Source organism: Neolamprologus brichardi, chromosome 20 (assembly GCF_056152115.1).
Source record: "Neolamprologus brichardi isolate AB-2024 chromosome 20, ASM5615211v1, whole genome shotgun sequence".
Taxonomy (NCBI): Eukaryota; Metazoa; Chordata; class Actinopteri; order Cichliformes; family Cichlidae; genus Neolamprologus; species Neolamprologus brichardi.
Window position 1 is genome coordinate 32,354,522 of NC_142123.1, and position 23,074 is coordinate 32,377,595.

Here is a 23,074-nt window from a genome sequence, read left to right on the forward strand (position 1 = left end):
GTACAAGCACAGGTACACCAAGTGTCTTCTCTTTATGGGACGGCAGATAAGAGGTATTCAAGGAGCTGATAACTTAGAGTACATAAGAAACCATGCAAAATTTATTTTGAGCACCAAGGATCTGATTTTTAATGCACATAAGTTAAAGGAAGAACTTAAAGTCTTACAGAAGATATGCAAATGCTGTTTTTTGTTCATCTCTTACAGTAAAATTGTGAATCTCTTGATGTCTGATATTAACAGGACAGATAACAGAAAAACCATCAGGATACAGGATGGATTTAACTGGAACCCACAAATAGAACCTTAAAAGGTTTTTAATATTTTCTTTGTATGTTTTAAAATAAAACTTCATGGTGTTAAAAAGTCTGAGATCAACACTGAAAATTCTGCTGTTTTCTATTTGTTTCGCTTTAATCCCAAAATATTTACTTCCTGCTGAAAACGCCAGCTGACCGTTAAGTCTTTGACAGATCTGGAAGAATTTCAGGACATCCCGCTGTTTGCTCCACCCCCTTTTTCCTTTAATGTCAGCAGTATTAGAGCTGCACGAACAGTACCAGCTCTAATCATGTTGTCCTTGCACGATCTGACAACAAAATAAAACGATTTCTGCAAGCGCAGAAAACCGCAGGCGATATTCTGCAGCTGATTCATTTGGTCTGTGTTGTGATTTAGAGGTAAAGTGTGTCTGATGTGCTAAAAACAGGAAGCTGGCACCTGATATGATCCATCTCCACCTCCTGGCTTCTCCGCTGTGTTTGTGCTGTTGGAGCCTTTTGAAGCATTTTTAATGGAATCATCTCTTGGCCGGCTGTGCAGCAAAAACATCTGTGCTTGCAGTTCAAATGCAGAATCCAGAACCAATGGGTGGTGTCACAGTGGCTATGCCCCCCCTTTTATACAGTATCTGGCTCCAAGGAGCTTCTTGTGATGTCAGGAGTGTTTTTAGAGTTTTAGAGAAACGAGCCAGCACGCTTTGGTTTTTCCGCAGTTCTCCGAAGCTTTTAGTTGTGTTACACCTCTGCTTTGGATCCAGGGTTTGAGAACTTTGTGCACCACACTTTCACTAACTTTCAGTCCAACAAGAAAAGTTCCTCTTTTCTCTGAATAACAGTCAGACTTGTGACACTTTCTCTTAGTTCTGCTTTAAACGCAGAGCACGGGTGTTATCTGAGCGCTGCGTCAGTGGAAGGGCTCAGACTTATTTCATTGATTACCTGGAAACAGAGATCAGGACTTCTTTTGTTTCTGGATATTTTCATTTATTTCTGTGTTTACGTAAAAATGTGACAGACCTTTTGTGAGCTCGGAGACCTTTTGACCCAGAGAACAAAGGGAAGTGAATCATGCTCTTTGAAAACTAACCAGCTGCTGTTAGGTGGTGTTAAAAGCGTGATTAATGTGAGGAACATCTAACAGTGTAGGAGTGTTTCTGAAAAGCTGGAAAACCGTTGCTGTTAAAGGTCGTCATAACAAGCAAACACACATCAGTTTTGTTATTACTCCATTTTGAAAAGCAAGTCGCACTAAGCTGCTGCAAAGCTAGAGCACGTAAACCGCATTAACCTCTGACACACATCTGTAAACACACACTCGCACACCCTCGACACACACGTTCCCAGGATCAGATAAATGGCTTTTTCTTCTCTTTTTTTTCTTGTTTTCACTGCTTCGGTTTAGGGTGTTGCCAAAATGACCCAATCAAAAACAGCTTCACTTATCAGACTGAGCATGTGCAGTAGAAACCTCTGCGCTCACCTGAATAGAGACGAATCCAGCGGCTTGTTTCTGTGTTGCATTCATGAACCTCCTCATATTATCTGGGTCAGCTGTGTCTTTACAGCAGTTTGATGAAGTGAATGTAGAAGATGTTCAGTGAAAGGGCTTTCAAGTCCTGGCTGGACTCTGCAGGAACTTCCTGTTGGTTTTTATTTAATTATAGATAGAAATGCTCTGCCGTGATCCGGGTCAGGTTGCAGCGATGCTCAGACCTCCTCCAACTCTTTAGGGTGGGGTGGGGTTTCTGCTTTGAGCAAAGATCATCCACACAGGATGAGAGAAGTAGTGACGTAACAACCGTGGGCCATGTGATGTGAGTAAAAATCTGAGGAAAGAAGAGCGGGCGGGTCCAAAGTTAACGTTTTCTCTATGTTGAGGTAGGCAGCTGCCAGCGAGACATGGTGATAGTGCTGATTCAGTTATGATGGGGGGTAAATACACTAAAGAGCTGCCTGCAGAACTAGAGCCTGGGACGTCTGCTAGCAAGGAGATGCATGAAGAAGAGCGCTGATGCTTTCAGAGGAAGCTGTTTTCACGCTTGTACTCTGAGTCTTATTGTTCGGTCACGCTGCAGCCAGGCTGTGACGGTTCATTTCTTACGCGTGAAGAGAGGAAAGTTTGTTGAAAACACTCAAAACCAAATCCTGACATGTTAGTTTTGGGACACAGGTTCACACGGTGTGATCTAAACGTCAGAGCTCCATTCATGGGGTAGTTTACACACATACGGTATCTCTTATGTAGGAGTCTGTGTGTGTTTGTGTTTTTAGTCTCATGGCAAGTCAAGCCGCGTTCGCAGGGCTCTCAGTACCACCAGAAACATTATCTGCTGTTTGTCTTCAGCAGGAGGCTGAAAGCTGAGCATCAGGTCAGAGCAGGGCGAGACAGCCTGAGACACACAGAGAGAAAAGAGAGAGAGACAGACAGCCAGTCCAGTCACAAAGGCAAGATGTCTGCTCTCAAAGGAAACATTAGTTTGAATTATTTTTAAAAACCCACATTTAATAATGTTCGACTTTTTCATTGTAGATATTAATCTTGTTTACAGTAAAGTAAACAGGCAGAGCAGACAGTCGAGACGAGTTCTGACATGATTATGTACTTGACTGAAGTGTGACCTCGGAGTATTTGATGGTGAGAAATGCCCACAGTCGCCTTCGGCCCCAGAAAATAAGATCGCAGTGGGATTAAAGCTGAAGTGGAGTCTTGGATATGTGGAGCCACAAACAGACCCCTGGGTGATGGCGCGGTGGCTACATGCATGTTTTGTCTTTGTTACATGTTTGTAACATGTTTCTGTTACACCCTTGTCCTTACGTGGACACAAGCGGCAGAAATGAGCTTCCTCCGAAGGGTGGCTGGCCTCTCCCTTAGAGATAGGGAGAGAAGTTCGGCCATCTGGGAGGGGCTCGGAGTAGAGCCGCTGCTGCTCCACATCGAAAGGAGCATCTGACAAGGATGCCTCCTGGGCGCCTCCTGGGTGAGGTGTTCCGGGCATGTCCCACCGGGAGGAGGCCCCGGGGCAGACCCAGGACACGCTGGAGAGATTATATCTCTCGGCTGGCCTGGGAACGCCTTGGTGTTCCCCCGGATAAGCTGGAGGAGGTGGCTGGGGAGAGGGAGGTCTGGGCCTCTCTGCTTAGGCTGCTGCCCCCCCGACCCGGCCTCGGATAAAGCGGATGAAGATGGATGGATGACCTTGTCCTTACATCCAGAGATTTCTCTCTTTAGTGTCACGTGACTGTCAGATGAACAGGCTTCTTTAAAAGACCCAAAGTGAGACGACTCGTTAGCAAACCGGCCAACAGATTAATTAATCACGCTGCATATACAGAGATCTGTTGATTTATCAGTGAGATCAAATTTATATCAGTTTACATAAAAGTATCAGGATTATAAGAACTCCCCGTGATGAACGAATGCAATGAAAATGAGAATAATATGCCAGAAATGGCTGAATAAGCAGAAGATCAATGGGTCATGTGCAAGCTTTAAAAATATGAATCACTTTGAGAAACGTTTCAAACAGACGACTGAAATGTTTTCTCTGATTCCTTAACACACTGAACCGAACGACCTGAGCGTCACGCTGTGAGCGTGCGTTAACCTGAGAAGCTGCTCCGCTGTGATTGCACCGACACTCGACCCTGACTGGGGCCCGACGCTCTCCGTGGTGCTGAAATGCCACATTCCTCCGTGTGTGTGTTCTGTCTCAGCAGGTCTCAGATCAGGTTCATTTTGCTTTCCTCTCATTTGTTTTCGTTACCTGATTCTCACGGATTTTTTTTTTTAATGGCAGAAACCCCCTGGAGATTTTTAGGTCAGGAAACAAAACCCCTTCTTCTTCATTCCCCTTGTGTAACACAAATTCACTCACCTGATTTTGATTAGGTAAATGAATTTGTGTTACTCCAATTCTGCAAACATAAAACCGTCAAACGCACAAAAGTTCACTGTGCATTTACCTGCAGGTGAACAATGAGACAGTCTAATCTGCTTGTTTCACAGGCAGCTGATTAAAAACAAAGAGTTGGAGTTTCTAGTTGAAGCTTTGACAGACTGATGGATTCAGTGAAACAAGTCTTCTGTGTTTTATGACAGTATGGTTGTGTTTCAGATTGTGTACTTCACGGCCACCTTTCCCTACGTGGTCCTCATCATCCTGCTGGTCAGAGGGGTGACCCTGCCCGGAGCCTACGATGGCATCATGTACTACATCAAACCCAACTGGTCCAAACTGGAGGAGGCTCAGGTCAGTTCATCATCCTGAAATCTCACTTACAGGCAGACTTTGTCATTGCATGGGGCAGTTTGAATCACTGGGCCTCTGATATTAAAGAGTCTTCATTATAAAATTATGAATTTTAGTTTTTGGTTCATGGTGAATACACCAGCAGGATTGTTTTTAGGTTGTTTAGGTGGAAGTTTTAAACCTAATGTACGGAGTAGAAAGCCGAGATATTTGTGTTAAAACATAAAAGTAACAAAGTGGCGAAAAAAAGAAATACTTAAGTAAAGTACAGATACCTGCAGTATTTGTACTTTGTTACTTCGCTCCTCTGTTCGGTGGGTGAAGCACCTGAAAGTGCACGAGTGGGAGGTTTTAGGCTGTCGGGCTGGCTGTTGTTTTTTATGGCTTGAGCATCCAAGATGCTGCAGTGTTTGTCATCAATTATTGATCAGTTATTGTCATTAAATGTTTGCATCAAACATCAAACCCATGTGACTCCACAGGTGTGGATAGATGCTGGCACTCAGATCTTCTTCTCCTACGCCATCGGCCTTGGTGCTCTGACCGCTTTAGGCAGCTACAACCGCTTTAACAACGACTGCTACAAGTACGACACACACACACACACACACACACTTCACCAACTCCTTCAACCTCAGTCATCATATCTAAACCCTGTAAATCTTTAAATTTACTCCAGCTTAAACCTGATTGTGACCTTAAACACCTTGTTTCCTCTCCTCTTCCTCACAGAGATGCCTTCATCTTGGCGCTCATAAACAGCGGGACGAGCTTCTTCGCCGGCTTTGTCGTGTTTTCTATTCTCGGCTTCATGGCTGCGGAGCAGGGAGTCGACATATCGCAGGTTGCTGAATCAGGTAAATACTCACACCGGACCTGTTCTGATAATTTCCTCCTATGCACTTTTTTATTCTTGGGCTCTATTTTACACGATTTACAGTGTAAATGATTATTTTAATACGCTGCCCTTCAGTAGACCTTCAGTTCATCTGCTGTTTTAGCTCCTCCCTATAAACGCTGGGAGGTTTTCCTCCCAAAAAGCTAACATCCATCTGATTGGCAAACTTCCAGAAGCCTACAGAGGGGCAGCACTGAGCACTGGTGTCCCTGCTGCGCAGAAAGAAATAAGATCAGGCTGAAGCCTGAGCTTTGAGCTCATGGGGATTACTTTTACATAAGTGCACAGGGCTATTTGAACCTTGAACCATGTTCAATATAAACATAGAACATAGTAACATTATACACGAAACATGAGATAAAAAAAATCAGATCATCTAAACAAACGGTGTCGTTGGTGGTGCTCTCCTATTTCGACCCCAAAGCCTCTGAGGCTGGTTTAACAAAAATGCCTCATACTGAGCTTTAAATATATTCACTCACATTCACACTCCGATGGAGTGCATCAGAGAGCAACATGGGGTTAGTATCTCGCCCAAGGATATTTGGGCAGACTCCATTAGGCTGGAGGAGCCGGGGATCGAACCACCAACCTTCCAGTGAGTAGGTGACCAGCTCTACCACCTGAGCTGCTGCCACCACTCTGTGCTTCGGTTTTCCAGCATAACGAGGGTAACTGTGACAGCAAGACAGATGAGAAACACAGTGAATCTGAAAGTATTAGAAGTCAGATTGTTAGTTGTAAAGACGGAGGATGAGCAGCATCTCTGTATCTCTGAGAGTTTCACTGTAACGATGCATTAAATGCATTAAAATACAAAAAAAACATCCAAATCTTTACTCTCTGTCTCACACTTTTGCATGTGCTATACATGCATATAGAAGCAGCGCTTCCATCCACTGTGGTGCATGTTCCAGCTTTGATAATCCTTGTTTTAAGAGCCAATCACAATCCAGATTCTAGGAAAAACAGGAAGGGGAAAAAGCATCAGGTCACATGAGGTCAGCTGATAATTGTGTAGCCTCAACGATTTCAAAAGGTGGTTATAAAAATAATGATTACAGAAGGATTCACTTCACTGTAATGAAGACCTGAATGAACCTGTGTGTGTGTGTGTGTGTGTGTGTGTGTGTGTGTGTGTGTGTGTGTGTGTGTGTGTGTGTGTGTGCGTGTGTGTGTGTGTGTGTGTATTAATAGCCAAGCATCACGTGACGTAGCATCACAAACACACCGTTATATTTAGCTTGTCCACAGAAGGCTGCAGCTCTGAGCGGCTGTTCGGATCAAAGCTTTTCATTCAAACTTAATGAAGACTTTATGTAACCACAGAGCGAATGTTTACAGCCAGGTGAGAATAGTCACATGACAGTTCTTTGGCTATTTACACCTGGCCTCCTCAGCCCCCAGATAAAGAGCAACAGTCCTGGTGGAGGCGTGGTTGTGATAAATATACAGTTTATGATAAAGGGCCAAATGCAGGTTTCATGCAATTTGATACCAAAGGTGTATCTACTAAAAATCTGTGTGACCTCGACCTCAAGGTCAGAGTAAGAATTCTGAAAACTGCAAGAACTCGAGAACGAAGCGATGAGGATTTTCAGTTTGATGCTGTTGATGTGTTCAGGAGGCTGAGCTGTAACACTGTTAAACTAAAACTGATCATTTTTCCATCCATCTTCTGATGCCCGGATCTCCAGCTCTTCTACTGATACTGAAGTGTTCCCGAGCCATCTGATAGACACGCTGTCAGCCTGCCTTTGATATTTCAACTCTTCCACTTGGAGCAGTAACTCCACCCTTTTCTGACAATCACACTCTGAGACTTGGAGGTGCTCAATCTTTCAGTCCGCTTCATTTCTGTTGTTCAGATTTATGAGCAGTTGAGAATATTTAGGTTCATTTAAGGTTCAATAACATCAGTGTTGCTGACTCATTGATTTATGGCTGCTATCGACCTTCTTATGACTTTGGTCAGGTGAAAGCAGCGTGATCGATATTATTATGGAGATTTTTAAAAATCTGGGCTGGTAATAATCAAAATGAGTTTTATTGTATTTCAATTTCTCATTCATAAATTTTCAAGCCTCAGAGGTTAAACCAACAACACTACAACAAAGCCTCATCCAAGCTGTGGCATTAAAAGCATCTTATTTTATCTAGTTGCTCTAATGGTAAAGTACAAGTTAAGATTATATATACACTTCATCCCAAATTATCCTGCACTGTTTATCAGAAAAACTGGGATGCCAAATCAATCAAAACACCCGTATGAAACTAGCTTCAATAATCTATAATAGCTCAATAAAAGTAATATAATAACGTTTAATAAAAAGGCTCAATAAGGTGGAACTTGTACAACAGAAAGGAGCTCGGTCATACAGAAATAAAACTGCTTTATAAGTAAAAGATTAAATAACGTTCAGTAGAACAACATTCAAACCAGTCAATCGAATAAAGTTATTCTTTAACGTAAAACAAACAAATAAACTAAAACAAAACAGAAGATGGATCGCCGTGTTCCTCTCGTGTGTGACTATAACGAAATGTGCATTAATGAGTTACTAAAGTCTTCATCACGTTCTCATTTCATCTGCCTAAAAATATGTTGGTGTACTCAGGAATGGTGCGTGTGTGTGTGTGTGTGTGTGTGTGTCTGTGTGTGTGTGTGCGTCTGTGTTTGTGTGTGTGCGTCTGTGTGTGCGTGCGTCTGTGTGTGTGTGTGTGTGAGGACAGGAATCTTTTTATTTAATCTTGCTGTAAAAAGAACAAAAGTAAATCCAATTTACTGAATCCAATCTGACACGTCTATACTGGTTTAAAGTATTAGCATCACTGTTTGTGTGTGTGTGTTTGTGTGTTTGTGTGCGCGTGTGTGTGTTTGTGTGCGTGCAGTATTAACTGTCGGATTATTTAAGCGAGGCCTTTCACCTCGCATGCGACAGCTCTCCGGTGCATATTTCTGTGCTGGCATCACAGGCTGATGAAACAAGCCGTGATTTGTCCTGCTGTAAATATTTGTCCTGCACCTTTAATCTTTCTGCATGTCAGCAAATTTATTTTGTGGAACGTGAAGCTGAGCAGATGAGACTTTTTCATAATCAGGACAAACAAGCATTTAAAGTAGAACAACCTACTTTCAAACCTGGATGTTTTATGATGTTTCTGTTGCAGCATGATGACGTCAGCCTGTTATTGCTTCATTGTGACATCGCAGTGTTGTGTGGAAAAACTAAAATGGGTGTTGTACAGCTCTCTCTGCGCCCTTTCATGTGATATAGTACTTGATATGGTCAAGTCAACCTTGATCGTGGCATCATGACATCATAGTCAAACGCTTGGCCAACCAATTTCATATTTATGACTCTTTTCTTTTCATATTTATACGTTAGAGCCAGAAAATGAGCTGGTGTCACTGCAGCTTTAAATTCTGCACACGTTACATCTTCTGTGCACATGTTGGAAAAACATGCTGTATGAGCCAAACCTTGAGCCACATATTAAAATCCTGTGAAGTCTCTGATGTCTGTGTGTGTTGCAGGTCCAGGTCTGGCCTTCATTGCATATCCGAAGGCAGTCAGTCTGATGCCGGTGGCCCCGCTGTGGGCGGCGCTCTTCTTCTTCATGCTGCTGCTGCTCGGACTGGACAGTCAGGTGACCAACACACTCTGTATCATACCTTTAATCAGCTGTGCATTTTCTCAATAGGTTTGCAGGAGTAACATGGAAATATAAATATATATAAATATGGGTGTCGTGTGGTTATAAACTGAATTTATGATATTTCGCGCAGGATTTTGGTAAATGTTTAATAGATCAGTGGTCCTAATGCAGAGCCTTGGGGGACACCACAGAAGCAAATGATTGGAGAGAAATTTTAACTGGTTTTCAACTGGTTTTTATTCCTCCACTTCTGTTCAGCAAAGAGACACTGAAGACACTGTGTTTCTTTCTCCATGTTTGTCCCTGCAGTTTGTCGGGGTGGAGGGTTTTGTTACCGGGATTCTGGATCTGTTTCCTGGAAAGCATTATCATCGCTACAAAAGGGAGATCGCCGTGGCGATATGCTGTTTACTCTGCTTCATTATTGACCTCTCCATGGTGACACAGGTTGGATGAACAAAGACTTTTCCCTCAAAAATTTAAAATTTTGATGATTTATACCATTTTTAAATAAACTGTCTTTTCTTAGTAGCTCGTAGTAACAAAAATGAAAACGCATAACATGTGAAGGAGCTTATGAGAGAACGAAACACTTCATCTTGAACTGTTTTACTAAATCGACACTGTTCACTGAGCTGTCTGTTCCTCTGCAGGGAGGGATGTACGTCTTCCAATTGTTTGACTACTATTCGGCCAGTGGGATGACTCTGCTGTGGCAAGCATTCTGGGAATGCATAGTAGTTGCCTGGGTCTACGGTATGTAATAAACACAAACACACACGGGCAGTGTAGTGCTTCATAGCAACGTGATCGTAAATAGAGCCATTGTGAAGTTTGTCAGTGAGATAACCCATCTCAAAATAGGTCTGAAAATCAGCTCAGATGATGTGACATTAGAGGTCACAGGTCAACGTGTTTTTGTCACAAGCTAATATAAAATACACAGAATAATGTCAACAAAAGACTATTAAGCTATGTCATAGTGTGAATATAATCATGGAGAATTTTTTATGTCGTGAGTGGGGAAGAATCCGCAGCATCTTCCTGTCTTTGACTTGCTGATTAATGAACTGCAGGTGCTGACCGCTTCATGGATGATGTGGCTCGTATGATCGGCTACCGGCCCTTCCCCTGGATGAAGTGGTGCTGGTCTTTTATAACTCCATGTGTCTGCATCGTAAGACTGAACAACACTATCCCATCCAGAAATAGAAACCCACAACCACACACACCAGTTTTCCTCCAGGCTATCAGGCACTAACACCAGTTTAATAAGAGCAGAGCGCATACGTACATTTTTGATTCTTGTAGAGGAACAAATTCAGAAAATATTTATTTTGATTGTACACTTATATTTACCTTTTGCTGTCTCTTGAGCATACAGCAGAATCATATTAAAACTAACAGGCATAGACCAACATAATTCATCAGTTCTGCTGTGACAACATAATGAAAATCTCACAGTATCAACACCACAAATCATGTAAATGATGCCAAATCTTTGCCAATCTTCCCCTTTAATCTCCTCTTTCTTCCCGTAGGGTATCTTTCTGTTCCACCTGGTGAACTATAAGCCCCTGACCTACAACAATGTGTACGTGTACCCATGGTGGGGCGAGGTGATCGGCTGGTGTCTGGCTCTGTCCTCCATGCTGTGCATTCCTGTCAGCGTTCTCTACAAACTCTTTAGAGCCAAGGGAACCTTCAAAGAGGTAAGCGCCAGCTCACACTGGACGTGCACGCTGAAACAAAGGGTTATGAATGTATTTAAAAAGCATAGTTACAGACTTACCTCACATGCAACTTTAAATTGACCTAAAACTGATGTAGTTACAATCCAGATACAAAAATTAGCCATTTTTCTCTCACGAGACCACAAAAAGTTTACATTTAGATTTTATAAGGTAAAAATGTAAAAGGCAAACCTCAGTCTACCTGAAATTTGGTTTAAAATAAGGTGTTATGTAACTGTAATGTATGTCCCAGCGCTCGTAGCTTGGTATGAAGAGCAGAACATGTGACTGGACTTAAACTAATGCAAACGCTCCTATTGAGTGACAGCAGAGGTCATTTCTAAGATATCACATCACTTTGTCCAACTTTATATGGAGTCATTGTTGTAACATAAGCACACGTGGTGACACATGTTACCCTTTAAATTCTGGGAAATATACCTTAAATGAATAATAAAACACATGCAACATTACAGATGAATTAATTTAACTTTTCTTCTCTGAACTTTCTGGTTTCTAAGCTTGTTGAACCAACTTTATTTTACAGTTAATCACCTGCTACAGTTTTGCAGAACAATTCACTTTAACGCCGCTGTATTACATACAAATAAGTCAATAAACATGCATCATGATAAGCTCAAGGATCTGGAAGTGACCGGTTCGATGGAGAGGGGAGAGCGAGTACGGTTGGACTGGTGCTGTTGTAGAAAGTCTGGAAACATCGAGCTTTCTAGCTAGCACCTACACCGCTGCTTAAATGGGTTAACTTGACTTATTAGTGTAACAGAGGGGCACATAGAAGGTTAGGTGGTGGACTGGTTGGAGAAAATCACCAAACTACCGGTTGCTCCCCTGAGGTGCTGGCTGCCACTAGTTCTCCTTGCGATTGCTTTTATTGTCGACCACTTAGCGAGTAGCTAGTGAGCATTTGCAGATAAGTTGTCATCTTCCATGCTAATTTTAGGTGACCATGGCCATCAGCTAGTTATCAAAGCAATCACAAGGATGTTTTAGGAACAGTATCGTCTTTGAGACCTAGTGACAGACTGCAACCTCTTACCAACCAGTTGGAGGATAGCAAGACATATTTTTGTGACTGAGGCCTTACTAAGGAAATTTTGTTGGGTATACGGCTAGAGACGTAAGTATTTGCTTTGAAATGGAGATAATTTAGTTTGCACAGTCCAGGTCAGCATGTCTAACTTCTAAACAGGAAAAGCTTTAATCAAACCAAGCGATTCCTCCAGATCACATGACTCACCTGTGTGACCACGCGTTTGTTGATGTCTTGCAGCGTTGGGCCCACCTGACCACTCCGGTGTGGGGAGCCCATCACTTGGAGTACATGGCGCCGGATATCAAGTCCTTGAGCTCCATGTCGCCCGGCACCGATGACAACAAAGTCATCATCTTCGAGAGTGTCATGTAGGCAGGACTCCATCCCTGTCCATCCATCCACCTCCGACCAGACAACCGACAGCACCACACTCGACCTTCAGCTTTACCTCCAACCCATACAGAGGCCTCAGGAAGGACTCGAAGTGATTGATTAGATTTGTGGACTGATTGATTGCCTTTGCCCTTCGATTAATTGATTGATGGGTCTCCTTGGACCTATTGATCAGTTGGTCTCTTCATGTCACCAAAACGACCAATGCTAAAGATTTTTTTAATACCTAGAAAAGAACAAAGCAGAAGAGGAGGGACACAGCTCCTTCAGAAAGCTTTTCATAATTCCAACAACCTCGAACAACCAGGAAAAAGAAATACTCTCCATGAATGTGGATAAAATAAGGGTAATCTAAAGTTTTCACTAAAGGCAGAATCATTTTGTGTTCTCTAAAAAAACAAAACAAAAGAGTGTCTGCTGTCGAGGTCGAAGTCGGAGGTCAGGTTTCCTCCATCACCGATGATCGGTAGTATCAATGCTCTCCTCTCTGGGTGGGTGGGATGAAACGTTAACTAATAAACTGCCATTACATACAATCATCTCATTATTAAATGTTAAAGGGACTTGTGCTCACTGATTTTTATTTTAAAAAATGGCCGTTTATTCATACAGACAGAGTTGTAGACAGACAGACTGACTGACTGACCCCCAGAACATTAACAGAGGTCATTTGCTTTGCAACAGGATTTAATAAATGACAGGAAATAGTCTGAGACTCAGTCCCGTCGTCAAACATAAAAATGGAAGAAAACCGAGAACCAGAACTATCGGGTTGAACGATCTCCAGGACTGGAGAGTAAAAAGTTCAACTTCCTGTTATCAAGCAAACCAGCGGTCCAGGAAGCCAGACTGTGCTCAGAGTCCTGAAAACACCCTCAGACACCCTTTGAGCACTTTGATTGTTGAGGCCCAAATCCTAAAACTCAAACTGCTGCCCTGATTCCTTTTGAACGTTTCACTATATCGGTGCAGCTCTGCTGAAGCTAAATACTACAAACCACCAGCTTTTTACTACTGATCCCAGAACAGTCCTGGCTCCTGAGCAGTGTCGTGCTTCTCTGACCGCTGACCTCTGATCTGCAACAAGAGATCTGATCTCAGAGGGAAATGTCCAGAGAGACTTCAGTCAGTTATAACAAGGGCTTTAAATTGATCAAAAACAGTTAATAAGATCAGTAAAATCTCCTCAGCGCTTTTAACCCCAACCAGATGCAAACACACAGATGCCGTCAGCTGTTGAAACTGATTTGAAACTAGACTGAAATCTCACTGGATCTGACCTTTAACCCCTCCCTGTCATGTGTCTGACCTCCCTGTGAGGAGGTTCGGGCCTGCGTGCGAATCAGGTCAGAGGTCGGGCTTCGTTCAGTGTCCCCCGGGTCGACTGAAGTGCCAAATGGGGCGCTGCCCGCCCTGCAGGGCTGATCCTAGACCAGGGCTCCAGGCTGCCAAAATCAACCTGTTAGCTCTTCTCTCTGCCTCGTCTCTCAGTCTCATCGACGCTGCAGTCCTCCATCCAAACCTCACTTCTTCCTACTGAACCACTGATCGTGGCACCTTCCATCTCACATTCATAGTTTCATACACCTAAACTTCTCCTGTGTGATCAGAGTTCATATCATTCTAGCCATTTGTTTTAAGGGCCTCCCTTTGGGTGTAGCTCCTCAAACAAGCAACGCTGCCTCTGTATGTGGTTAACCTCGTCTCCGCACAGTAATGGAAATTAGACATTCGCACTCTAGTGAATATCACAAAATATTTAACAGGTTTCTAAGATTCCTCAAGAAAAAGAAAAAGAAATATCAATGTGAGATTGGTTTGAATAGAATACTTTCTGAATTGAAATAAGAAAACTAGCATCAATAAAATGGTAATATAAGTACATCGGCGCTCTTCCTTACACAATGCATCAACCAAGTAACACTAACTCACATTCATGAAGTTAGACTGCAATATATGCACAAAAGTATTGTAATTAATTGAAACTTAAAACACTTAAACACATTTTTAAATGACAAAAATAAACTAAAACAAGAAATCACACACACTGTCAGTCGTAGACAAATTTATGTAACTGTACACACTTAAATATTATTTGTATAAAATTAACAGCAGAAAATGACAGGAAGGGGTCATTTGTATTGCTTAAACTGATAAATATGATTTAGCTGGGTGCTTTTTTTTTTTTTTCTTTAACTGAAAAATAGCACGGGGCTAACTTCTAGTGTTAATGATTTTATAACGTTGGAAATGTGTGAACCCTGTGCAAATCGTCTGCACAAAAAAGCCCCATACAGATGAGCAGACACTAAAGTACTGAAATACACTTCAAAAAGTGTTTAAATTTAAGAAAAATTGCTGAAGTGAAATATGAACCTCAAAATTAGCTACAAAAACTATCAACAGGACTTCCACTGATTTGCTTAGTGGACCCAAAATGCACCTTTAGTCTGGAGACCAGAAAAAGACCTGATTTGACTTTAAAACCGAGTCCGTGTTCACCTGCCGTCCGGTCAGCTGGTGGAGAGATGAGAGCCGGAGGACTCAGTGTGGTGCCAAGCATTGCCTTACATTGTTGTCTTAACTCTAGAGCCTGAACGGTTGACTAGCCAAACCCAGAGCCCTACAGGACGTCCTGTGTACGGCTCTGGTTTATTTCAAACCAATCAGCAGTCTGCGGGGGCGTGTCTATAACTCTGTCTCCTAGCAACCCCTCACCATCCACCCATCATGGGGAACTATAACAATTAGAATGTCAAATATGCGAAAATTACCTACATTTGCACATTACTGTAAAAAACAGAAATAATGTTGCTAGCACTTTTAAAAAAGAATCGTGTTAGAAATCGCGTTTTGTTTTACATATTGTAAGATGAATCAGAGATTTATTTTATGGAGGCTTTTATTTTGCTGATACATACAATATGACAAATATATATATATTGAATATCTTTGTGTGTTATCTATATTTGATGCAGTATATAATTGCGATAATGATGATGATTTCTGGCTGATTGTTCACGTTTAGCTGGCGAGCACAAGCAAAGCGGTGCCTCGAGCTTCAGGCTACCTCACTCCTCATTCAGACTTTCAAAGCAAATTTCTTTTGGCTTTTTATGCAAAGTTTTGTCAGCAGTACCGGCTGGTAGCAGGAGGGGATTGTGGGAACCTTGACAGTTCTCCGACACCAATGAAAACAAAAAGTGATGCTTTAAAACAACTTAAACTGGGGATTTTTATGTTGAATTTTTTTTTTTTTTAAATTGAATGTTGCTGATACACACTGATGCTGCGAGGCCTTTGACCAGGTGTCTGACTAGCTAACGTGAACAACCAGCGTAGGGCGGGGCTATTATTCCGGCGGGCTTGCTGCGATGCAGTGATATGAAGACTGTCGAGGTTTCGTGTGGATCTGAGCAAACTTCAAAAGGGAATCTGTTGGGTTCTCTCTTTTACTTTTACTGACTTCTAATGTTCAAAGTGCTCAAGTGTTTGAAGAGTTTTAGCTTTAGATGATTTTTATTCTTTGTGTTTTAATCAATCAGTGTTCTCCCAACGACCCCCCCACGGCTCTCACGTCATTACTTGAGTTTGATAGAAAAGTATGACAAACAATCCTTTAAAGTAAATTTGCTGATAATTGCTGTAACTGCCATTTGAGGTAATTAGGAAGCTCCTGCCACTCACTATCTCAGTATAGTGAGGTGGTCAGGCCTGAAGTGACAATGCCAACATGCGTGCAGCTGAAAATATAAACAAAACAAACACTAAGATACTCCACCGGTTAGTTTAAGACCTTAATTACAGCCAGATACCCAAGAACTTAAAGAACAGCATTAGCAGAATCAGCAAAACAGACACAAATCTGGTTTCTGTATTTAATCTCTGCCTTAAAGCCCTGTTCAGTCAGAACGGATGGAAGTTTTTAATCCAGTCAAATAAACGAGTCGGATGAAATGGTTGAGTTCAAAAACCTGCATCCTGTACAACAATGATAACAGTCGCCCTCTATCATGTTTGGTTTATGCAAAGTAAGAAGTCAACATAGCATAATGGACACAAACAAGACAAACTCAGTCATTTTCAGACCAAATGGAAACCTAATTATGAAGACCAACCAAAGGGACTTAAAAAACAGTATTTGGGCTGTAAAGTCAAACATCATCTGCATAAAAAATGCTTCAAAAACAATTCTTTGGATTTGGTATGACTTCTACTTTTCAATTATATCAATACCTCTGATGTAAATCTATATTAAAAGTTTGATGTTTTAAGAAAAAGCCCATAGTTAGCCTGAGAATCTTCCCATTTTCTTCAGAATCAGTGACCTAAAAATAATTGTGCTTTTCGCCGACAAAAACGTGAACAAATCAAAAATAAGGGAACAAAAAATAATGTTTAAGAGAAAAATAAAGAAGGGTTTTAAATTAGAGAAAGAAGAGGTATCCTGCTTATGAGGAGCTTGTTGTGGTTGGAACTTTTACAGTTACTACCCAAATACACAAAAGACTCTCTTATAATTCTCAAAGAGCAAACCACCTTAAATGGGGTTTAAGGGAAAGAGTGCAGAGCTCAGATGAGCCAGTTCCCAGAATGTTTAGGATTCCTCTGTTGATCAAACTTTTCATATTTAAATGAGAATCCAAAGCGAGGATGCCTTTTGTGCAGTGTTCTGCTGCAGTGTGCTGGGACGTCTTCTAGGAGCCAAAACAAAAGTCGTCTGCTCAAAAATACTTCAATACAAACCCTTCTTTCAGTTATTGTACACAACTAATTCAAGAACGGATCAAAGACAAAGTTTCTAATTTTTAAAATGTACAGATGACTCACTAAGTTATCAGTAACTAATGTCACTGATAACTGCTATTTCATTAATAAAACTAAACTTGCAGCAATAACCAATCAAACTCACAGTTTAATGTTTAATGTTAAATTTTTTTAAAAAGTTGTGTTGTAGTGTTCTCGTCTTGTTTCCGGACTGGAGCCTGGGTGGGTCAGAGTGTGAAAAAACAAAAAGAATCTACAGCCATTTAAGAAAATGAACATGTATGTTACAAAATCAATGTTGTTTCATGTCAGTTTGTGTGTGCTCTTCTGCCAAAACACATGTTGTGACAGAGTCATTAATCCAAAACTGTGACTGGAAACGGCCAGGCTGGATGCTGCAAAACACACCTGCACAGGTGCAGGGAGGCGGCTCTTTTTAGTTTTCCTCACTCAGGATGAAGTGAGTGATGTCACAGATGATGGTGTGAACTGAACATGCTATGCAAACGGTTGTGCTTCAGCCTGCGTGTTTCTGGACGAACAATCAGACATTCAGACAACAAAAATGACCCAATGCAGCATCTGGATTCTCACAGTGAGAAATGTTCTGGTCTCATCTGGACTGAAGCCACACTTTACTATTTTTTTAAATAAACAATAACTGATCTTTTACATATCAAACTTTTTAATGCCCGCATTGCCATTATTTTCATTTTCAGACAAGTATTTAAGAGTAAGAACTAAAATAAAGTAAAAATAAGTTCATGTCAAACATCAATGTGTTGTACTCAGAATGTGAAAATCTTTAGCAAATTACTTTTATGCAGCATTTTGAAATGCACATCCAGAATGTATCCATAATTACATTTTTTTGAGATTTTTTTTGTGCCGAAAATTTCAATGCTAATTTGCAGTTGTAAAAATAAAATCAGAAACGTAGTATTAAGGACAACAGAAATCACACCTGAAACTTGGTGATGGAACAACTAGCAGAGCAGAAAAGGCTTTTATGTTCAGTTTTTAAGTTTTATATTTTAATTCAATAAAGTTAAAACGTTGCTTTTAAAATCTTATGAAAGAGAACAGAACCAATGCTTTTTTTACATTTAAATTTTAAAAATCCCTGAACTTGTCCATGTTGCTCTGACTGTCCGATTGTTCACTTCAGGTTTTTGATAAATGATACTTCGCTCAGCTGGTTTCCTTCAGTGGAGAGCGTTTATTTCCCAGAATCCTCCTGCTGTTCTCAGACCCGTGTAAAGTAGATAACTCTCACAGCAGAGATGTTAGCAGAATGTTTAGCGGTTATTTTACAGCCAACAAGTTGCCAAAATATTTAACATCCAAATAAACCAGAACTACGGAAGCCTAAAAGGGAACACGCAAAGAAACGAGACGATGCATTAAGGTTTCGTTTCTTGACAGAACAGGAAGGTTTTCTGGGAAAAGCAAATAACTGGTGCTGTGGAAAAACAACCAAAAATATCACTGTGTGAAATATTTTTTTGGGAAGCTGACCTCAGGTGGGATTTTTGCAGCAGTGGAACCAGCAGGAGGCGCTCTCCTCCCCTGGGAAATGTCATCAAGTTTGGGCTGGAAACAGAGACAGAGACCCCTGACAATTAAAACCTGCTGAAATCAATTAAGGGTTCAATAAAAACACTGACGTGTACACAAGATCAAGCTAAAATAATTGGAAGTCAAGTGAGTGAAATGACTCACAGTAGTTTCCACTGAAGGCAAAGTACAAAACCAAACAACCATCCAATCACAGTCAGGCAAAAGTACCGTAGCTAAACATCATCTCATTAATTGAACCCATTCACTGTAACAGATTCTGAGTGAACGTGTACACGCAACAGACAGGAAAGACTTCAGCCAACAGGTCCTGCCTCTGTCCCAGCTCAGACACAGCTACATGGTGCCCTCAGTGTTGTAACTGTGTCTTTGTGATTTGTGTGAACCACAGTCTTCCATACATAACTGTAGAGCAGACTCTTGATTAAGTAGCTTAACGAAGTAACTAGTAGCCGTACTAATGATAATAACGTAACTCGGGGGCTTCAGTTAAAGAGTCACCAGCCAAAAATTTGCAGAGTCAATGTTAAAGACTTAACTTTGAGCCCTGTCGGTGTCACCTGTGTTTCATCGACCTTTGACCCCTGCGAGGGTCTCCATGCTGCCAGCTGCTGTGATCACTGTGCTCATTAACCACCCAATAAACTAACAGCAATAAAACTAATGTCACAACAAACAGCTGATCTATCTGTGTGGTTATTGGAGTATATAAGGTCCACTGAAGGACAGTTATTAACTGGTTACATCCCACTGGTTTTACGCTCACATTAATAAAACTTCACTTCTTTTATTCACACTTTTTTATTTTGTCAATTACAGACTCAGATTTTCAGGAACCTAAAGCAAAAAACAGACCGATTCAGTCAATGGACGTCTCTCTGTGACCAAGAGGAGAACATTTCATTTGTTTACATAAAGACAAACAAAAGTTAATGATGGAGTTCCACAAGGTTCTTTGCTGGGGCCAATACTTTTTCACCATCACACTCCCTCACACAACACTGCTCTACAGCCACAATGCTTCTACCACTTATGTAGTCAAACATTGGTGACTGTGGTACTGAAACTGATGCTTTAATCTATTACTTAGCTCCAGTTTTAATGGGATGCTGCTATTTCAGTGCTGAAAGCGAAAGTTCTTAACTTAAAGTGGGAAAATGTCTTCATATTAGGGCTGCCACAAACGATTATTTTGATAGTCGACTAGTCACCGATTATTTTTGTGATTAGTCGACTAATCAGATCATCATCCATTGGACTTAAAACGTACAGCTTATTGCACCAGCAGCATCTGCTCTTATATAACTATCATTAGCTTACAGCTTTAAGTGTTTAAGGTATGTGCTAACTAAAAATAAAGACAAGATGATAGTTTATTAAATTTTAATGAAATTTGCAGATTGTTTCGGTGAAGTTTAATAAACTCCTTGCTAGAATATAACGGGACACCGGAGTATATTCTCGAGCATCTCACACTTCTGATAATCAGCTGTCTGCTTGACATTTATTCAGCTGTGTAAAAACTATAACTTTAATCTCAGCCAAACAGATTTACTCAGGAACAAATAAAACACTGAAAAAAAGCCAAACAATAACATTTTTAAGTTATCTAAGTGACTTATGTATGTTTAACCTGAGTAGCGAAAGACGGCGGGGGGTTTGAAAACGACATGCCGGGAGTCCGGTGTTCTCACGGGCTCTAGTGAGCTTTGCCCCCGGCTAGCTATCGAGCTAGTGGGTAACAGACGTCTCCGAAAACGTCGGAGCGCTTTTGAAAATATGTGGTGTCTTGATAAACTGAGCAGATATTTGAGGTTTACACAGCTACATTCTCGCCTGAAAATATGTTAAACGTTTATTTTGTGACCCAGAAAGAATAATAAGAGTAATATTAAAACTAACTAGCTGCCGCCATTGTTGGAAACTGAGCTGGGCCGCGCTATGAATTCTGGGACAGAGCTTCTTCTTCTTCGGTGTTTAACGGCAGCTGGCATCCTTGTACATGCAGTGCTGCCATCTTCTGTTTCAGTCCGGTATTACACTCTTAAATCCTACTACTTATTCCTGCGTCTTTTGTGATCTTACAAAGCTTCAAACGAGGCGTCGACGATTTTGATAGTCGATGTAATCGTGACTAATCGACTAATCGTGGCAGCTCTACTTCATATACATCATAACGCCTGAATTTTAGAAAAGCTTAGATGCTAATTTTAAATGGCCAGTCTTCTTAAACAACTCATTCAATTTTAATGAAATTATGATTGTATTAATTTTACTATAACAATTGACAAATGATAACTTTTCAGTCATGTAATGTTTTTATTTTTCTTCCACAACAAGCTTTTGAAAGTACTGTTCTTGAGAGATCACTTGGTGGACTTGGGAATATGTGGCATAAATTGGATGGATTGATGTCTTCATCCATACACAGACATGTAGCCAAGTGATGAAACCAACATATCTACATGTATAATATTCTGGGTAAATGCTGAAACTGATGCTTTGTCACAACATCCTAACCTCACACACCTTGACTTTCCTGGCAGCCTTTGAGAGGGGATAATTCTCATAATTTAATATTTTATAAGATGTCTACTCTATAATGACATTCTTTTTATGAATAATTACAAAAAAGGTGACATATCAAACGACAATTAAAAGGTGAGAAGACAAGAAGCTTATCATTTATGACTAAAACTCATCTAAACATTAAATAGTTTGGAATCGGCTATTTTCAATGTTATATTTTTGGATTCAGCTCTTCAAAAAAAGAGTAATGTTATCTTGGAAGTAGATGACTTCTGAAAAACTGTTGACAATTGTAATACAGCCAAACACTACATACAGTTCCTTCACTATGCAGATGACACCCAAGTATCTTTATGCACAAGCCCATCTAAGACAGTTAAATTACAAATTTATAAAACATCTGTAGCATCTGTCTGTAGATGGGGTTGTTTGTATTTGATGAAGCACAGACTGTAGAAATACCCATTTTTATGTCACCTACTGACTTCTAATTTGTTAGCAAACCACATCTACCATACTAAGCATCAGATTAGTCAAACTAAGTAGCAGCATTTCACTCAGCAGCGCTGGGAGGCAGACTTGTTGGACAGTATGTCAGATTATTCCATAAAAATGATGCAGAAAGTACCAGCACAGTGAAGGGGTCCAGTTCCAAACTATAACTTTAAACCTTAACATTACCCATATGGATAAGTTATTAAGAAAACTAGCCCAATATACAATTGCTATGATGGGAGAAATAAGCCAGAAAAAAACAAGAACAACAAAAACAATTTAAAAGAAGAAACATTTGCACCTGGATGTAAACATGTTATTTTCATCTCTAAATTTATATATTTTAAAATAAGAGTCTGTCTCTATTAACTCCAATGGAGGCAGCTTCAAGTGGTAACTAGAGGAACTGCAGCTTTGAGTACTTGTATGCTAGCTTAATCTTTCAGCCCTGCAGGTTGTTGCTTACACTGAAGCCACTCTCGTGCACTGAAATGTCCTTGGCTTTATCCATGAGCACACAATTTAAAAAACAGTTAAGAACTAGACAGCATTTCAGTCCGTCACATTTGGTTTACACTAAACTTCATTACCTGTGTGCTGCTCCAGGTGAACAAAACAGGAAGCAGGGGGCGGAGCTGGACCAAACCATCTGCTGTCACCACATGGAGGAGGGGAGATATGGTTTTATGTCAGGGGTGAGGGAACTCCAGGCCTCGAGGGCCGGTGCCCTACAGGTTTTAGATGTGTCCTTTATCCAACACAGCTGATTTAAAGGCTAAATGACCTCCTCGACATGTCTTGAAGTTCTCCAGAGGCCTGGTAATGAACTGGACATTTGATTCAGATGTGTTGACCCAGGGTGATATTTAAAACCTGCAGGACACCGGGACTTGAGGCCTGGAGTTGCCCACCCCTGCTTTATGTACTGAGTTTGGTCATTGGCCCATTTCAGTGCTGAACAGCTCACCTGTAAGTCTCCTTCTTCTCCCATCGTGCTCCATAGTCTCTCACTTTCTGGTAGAGCATATCATGTTGTGAAATCTTCCATTTTCAACAATTTCTCACATAAAATAGTTTAAAGACCACTAGTGTAATAAATGAAACCTGAGGGTCATGCAGCCCCCACAGGTGGGGGAGAGTAAATATAGAATTAAGAATGAATGATGTTCTATGAATCCGACTTCTGTGGGGAAAATAAACGTTTGCAGAATGACTTGTTTTGGCTGCTCTTCTTCACTATATCCATGCATAATGTTTGCGGTCTTCCTCTTTTCCTCCTGCCCCGTCCGTCCTCTTACTCGACGTCCTGTCTTTTTGTCAGTGTCACTATGTCCAAACCATTTATCACAGCAGGTCTCTCTACCACCTTGTAAACCTCTGCTCCACTCTTGCTGCCACCCTTCTGTAACAAATTGCTCCAGACACTTGTC

At 41.0% G+C, this 23,074-nt stretch overlaps 1 protein-coding gene across 1 annotated transcript in view; it reads left to right on the forward strand.

The window, feature by feature from the left end:
• The window catches only part of slc6a8 (solute carrier family 6 member 8), a 44,733-nt gene extending 25,435 nt beyond the window's left edge, over positions 1 to 19,298 (forward strand). The window contains exons 5-13 of the mRNA XM_087834315.1: positions 4,400 to 4,534; positions 5,017 to 5,120; positions 5,267 to 5,391; positions 8,971 to 9,083; positions 9,402 to 9,539; positions 9,746 to 9,848; positions 10,169 to 10,269; positions 10,634 to 10,804; positions 12,120 to 19,298. Of these exons, the coding sequence (XP_087690441.1) occupies positions 4,400 to 4,534; positions 5,017 to 5,120; positions 5,267 to 5,391; positions 8,971 to 9,083; positions 9,402 to 9,539; positions 9,746 to 9,848; positions 10,169 to 10,269; positions 10,634 to 10,804; positions 12,120 to 12,254 (1,125 nt within the window). The 3' untranslated portion in view covers positions 12,255 to 19,298. The remainder of the gene's footprint in view (positions 1 to 4,399; positions 4,535 to 5,016; positions 5,121 to 5,266; positions 5,392 to 8,970; positions 9,084 to 9,401; positions 9,540 to 9,745; positions 9,849 to 10,168; positions 10,270 to 10,633; positions 10,805 to 12,119) is intronic.
• The last annotated feature ends 3,776 nt before the right edge of the window (positions 19,299 to 23,074 follow it).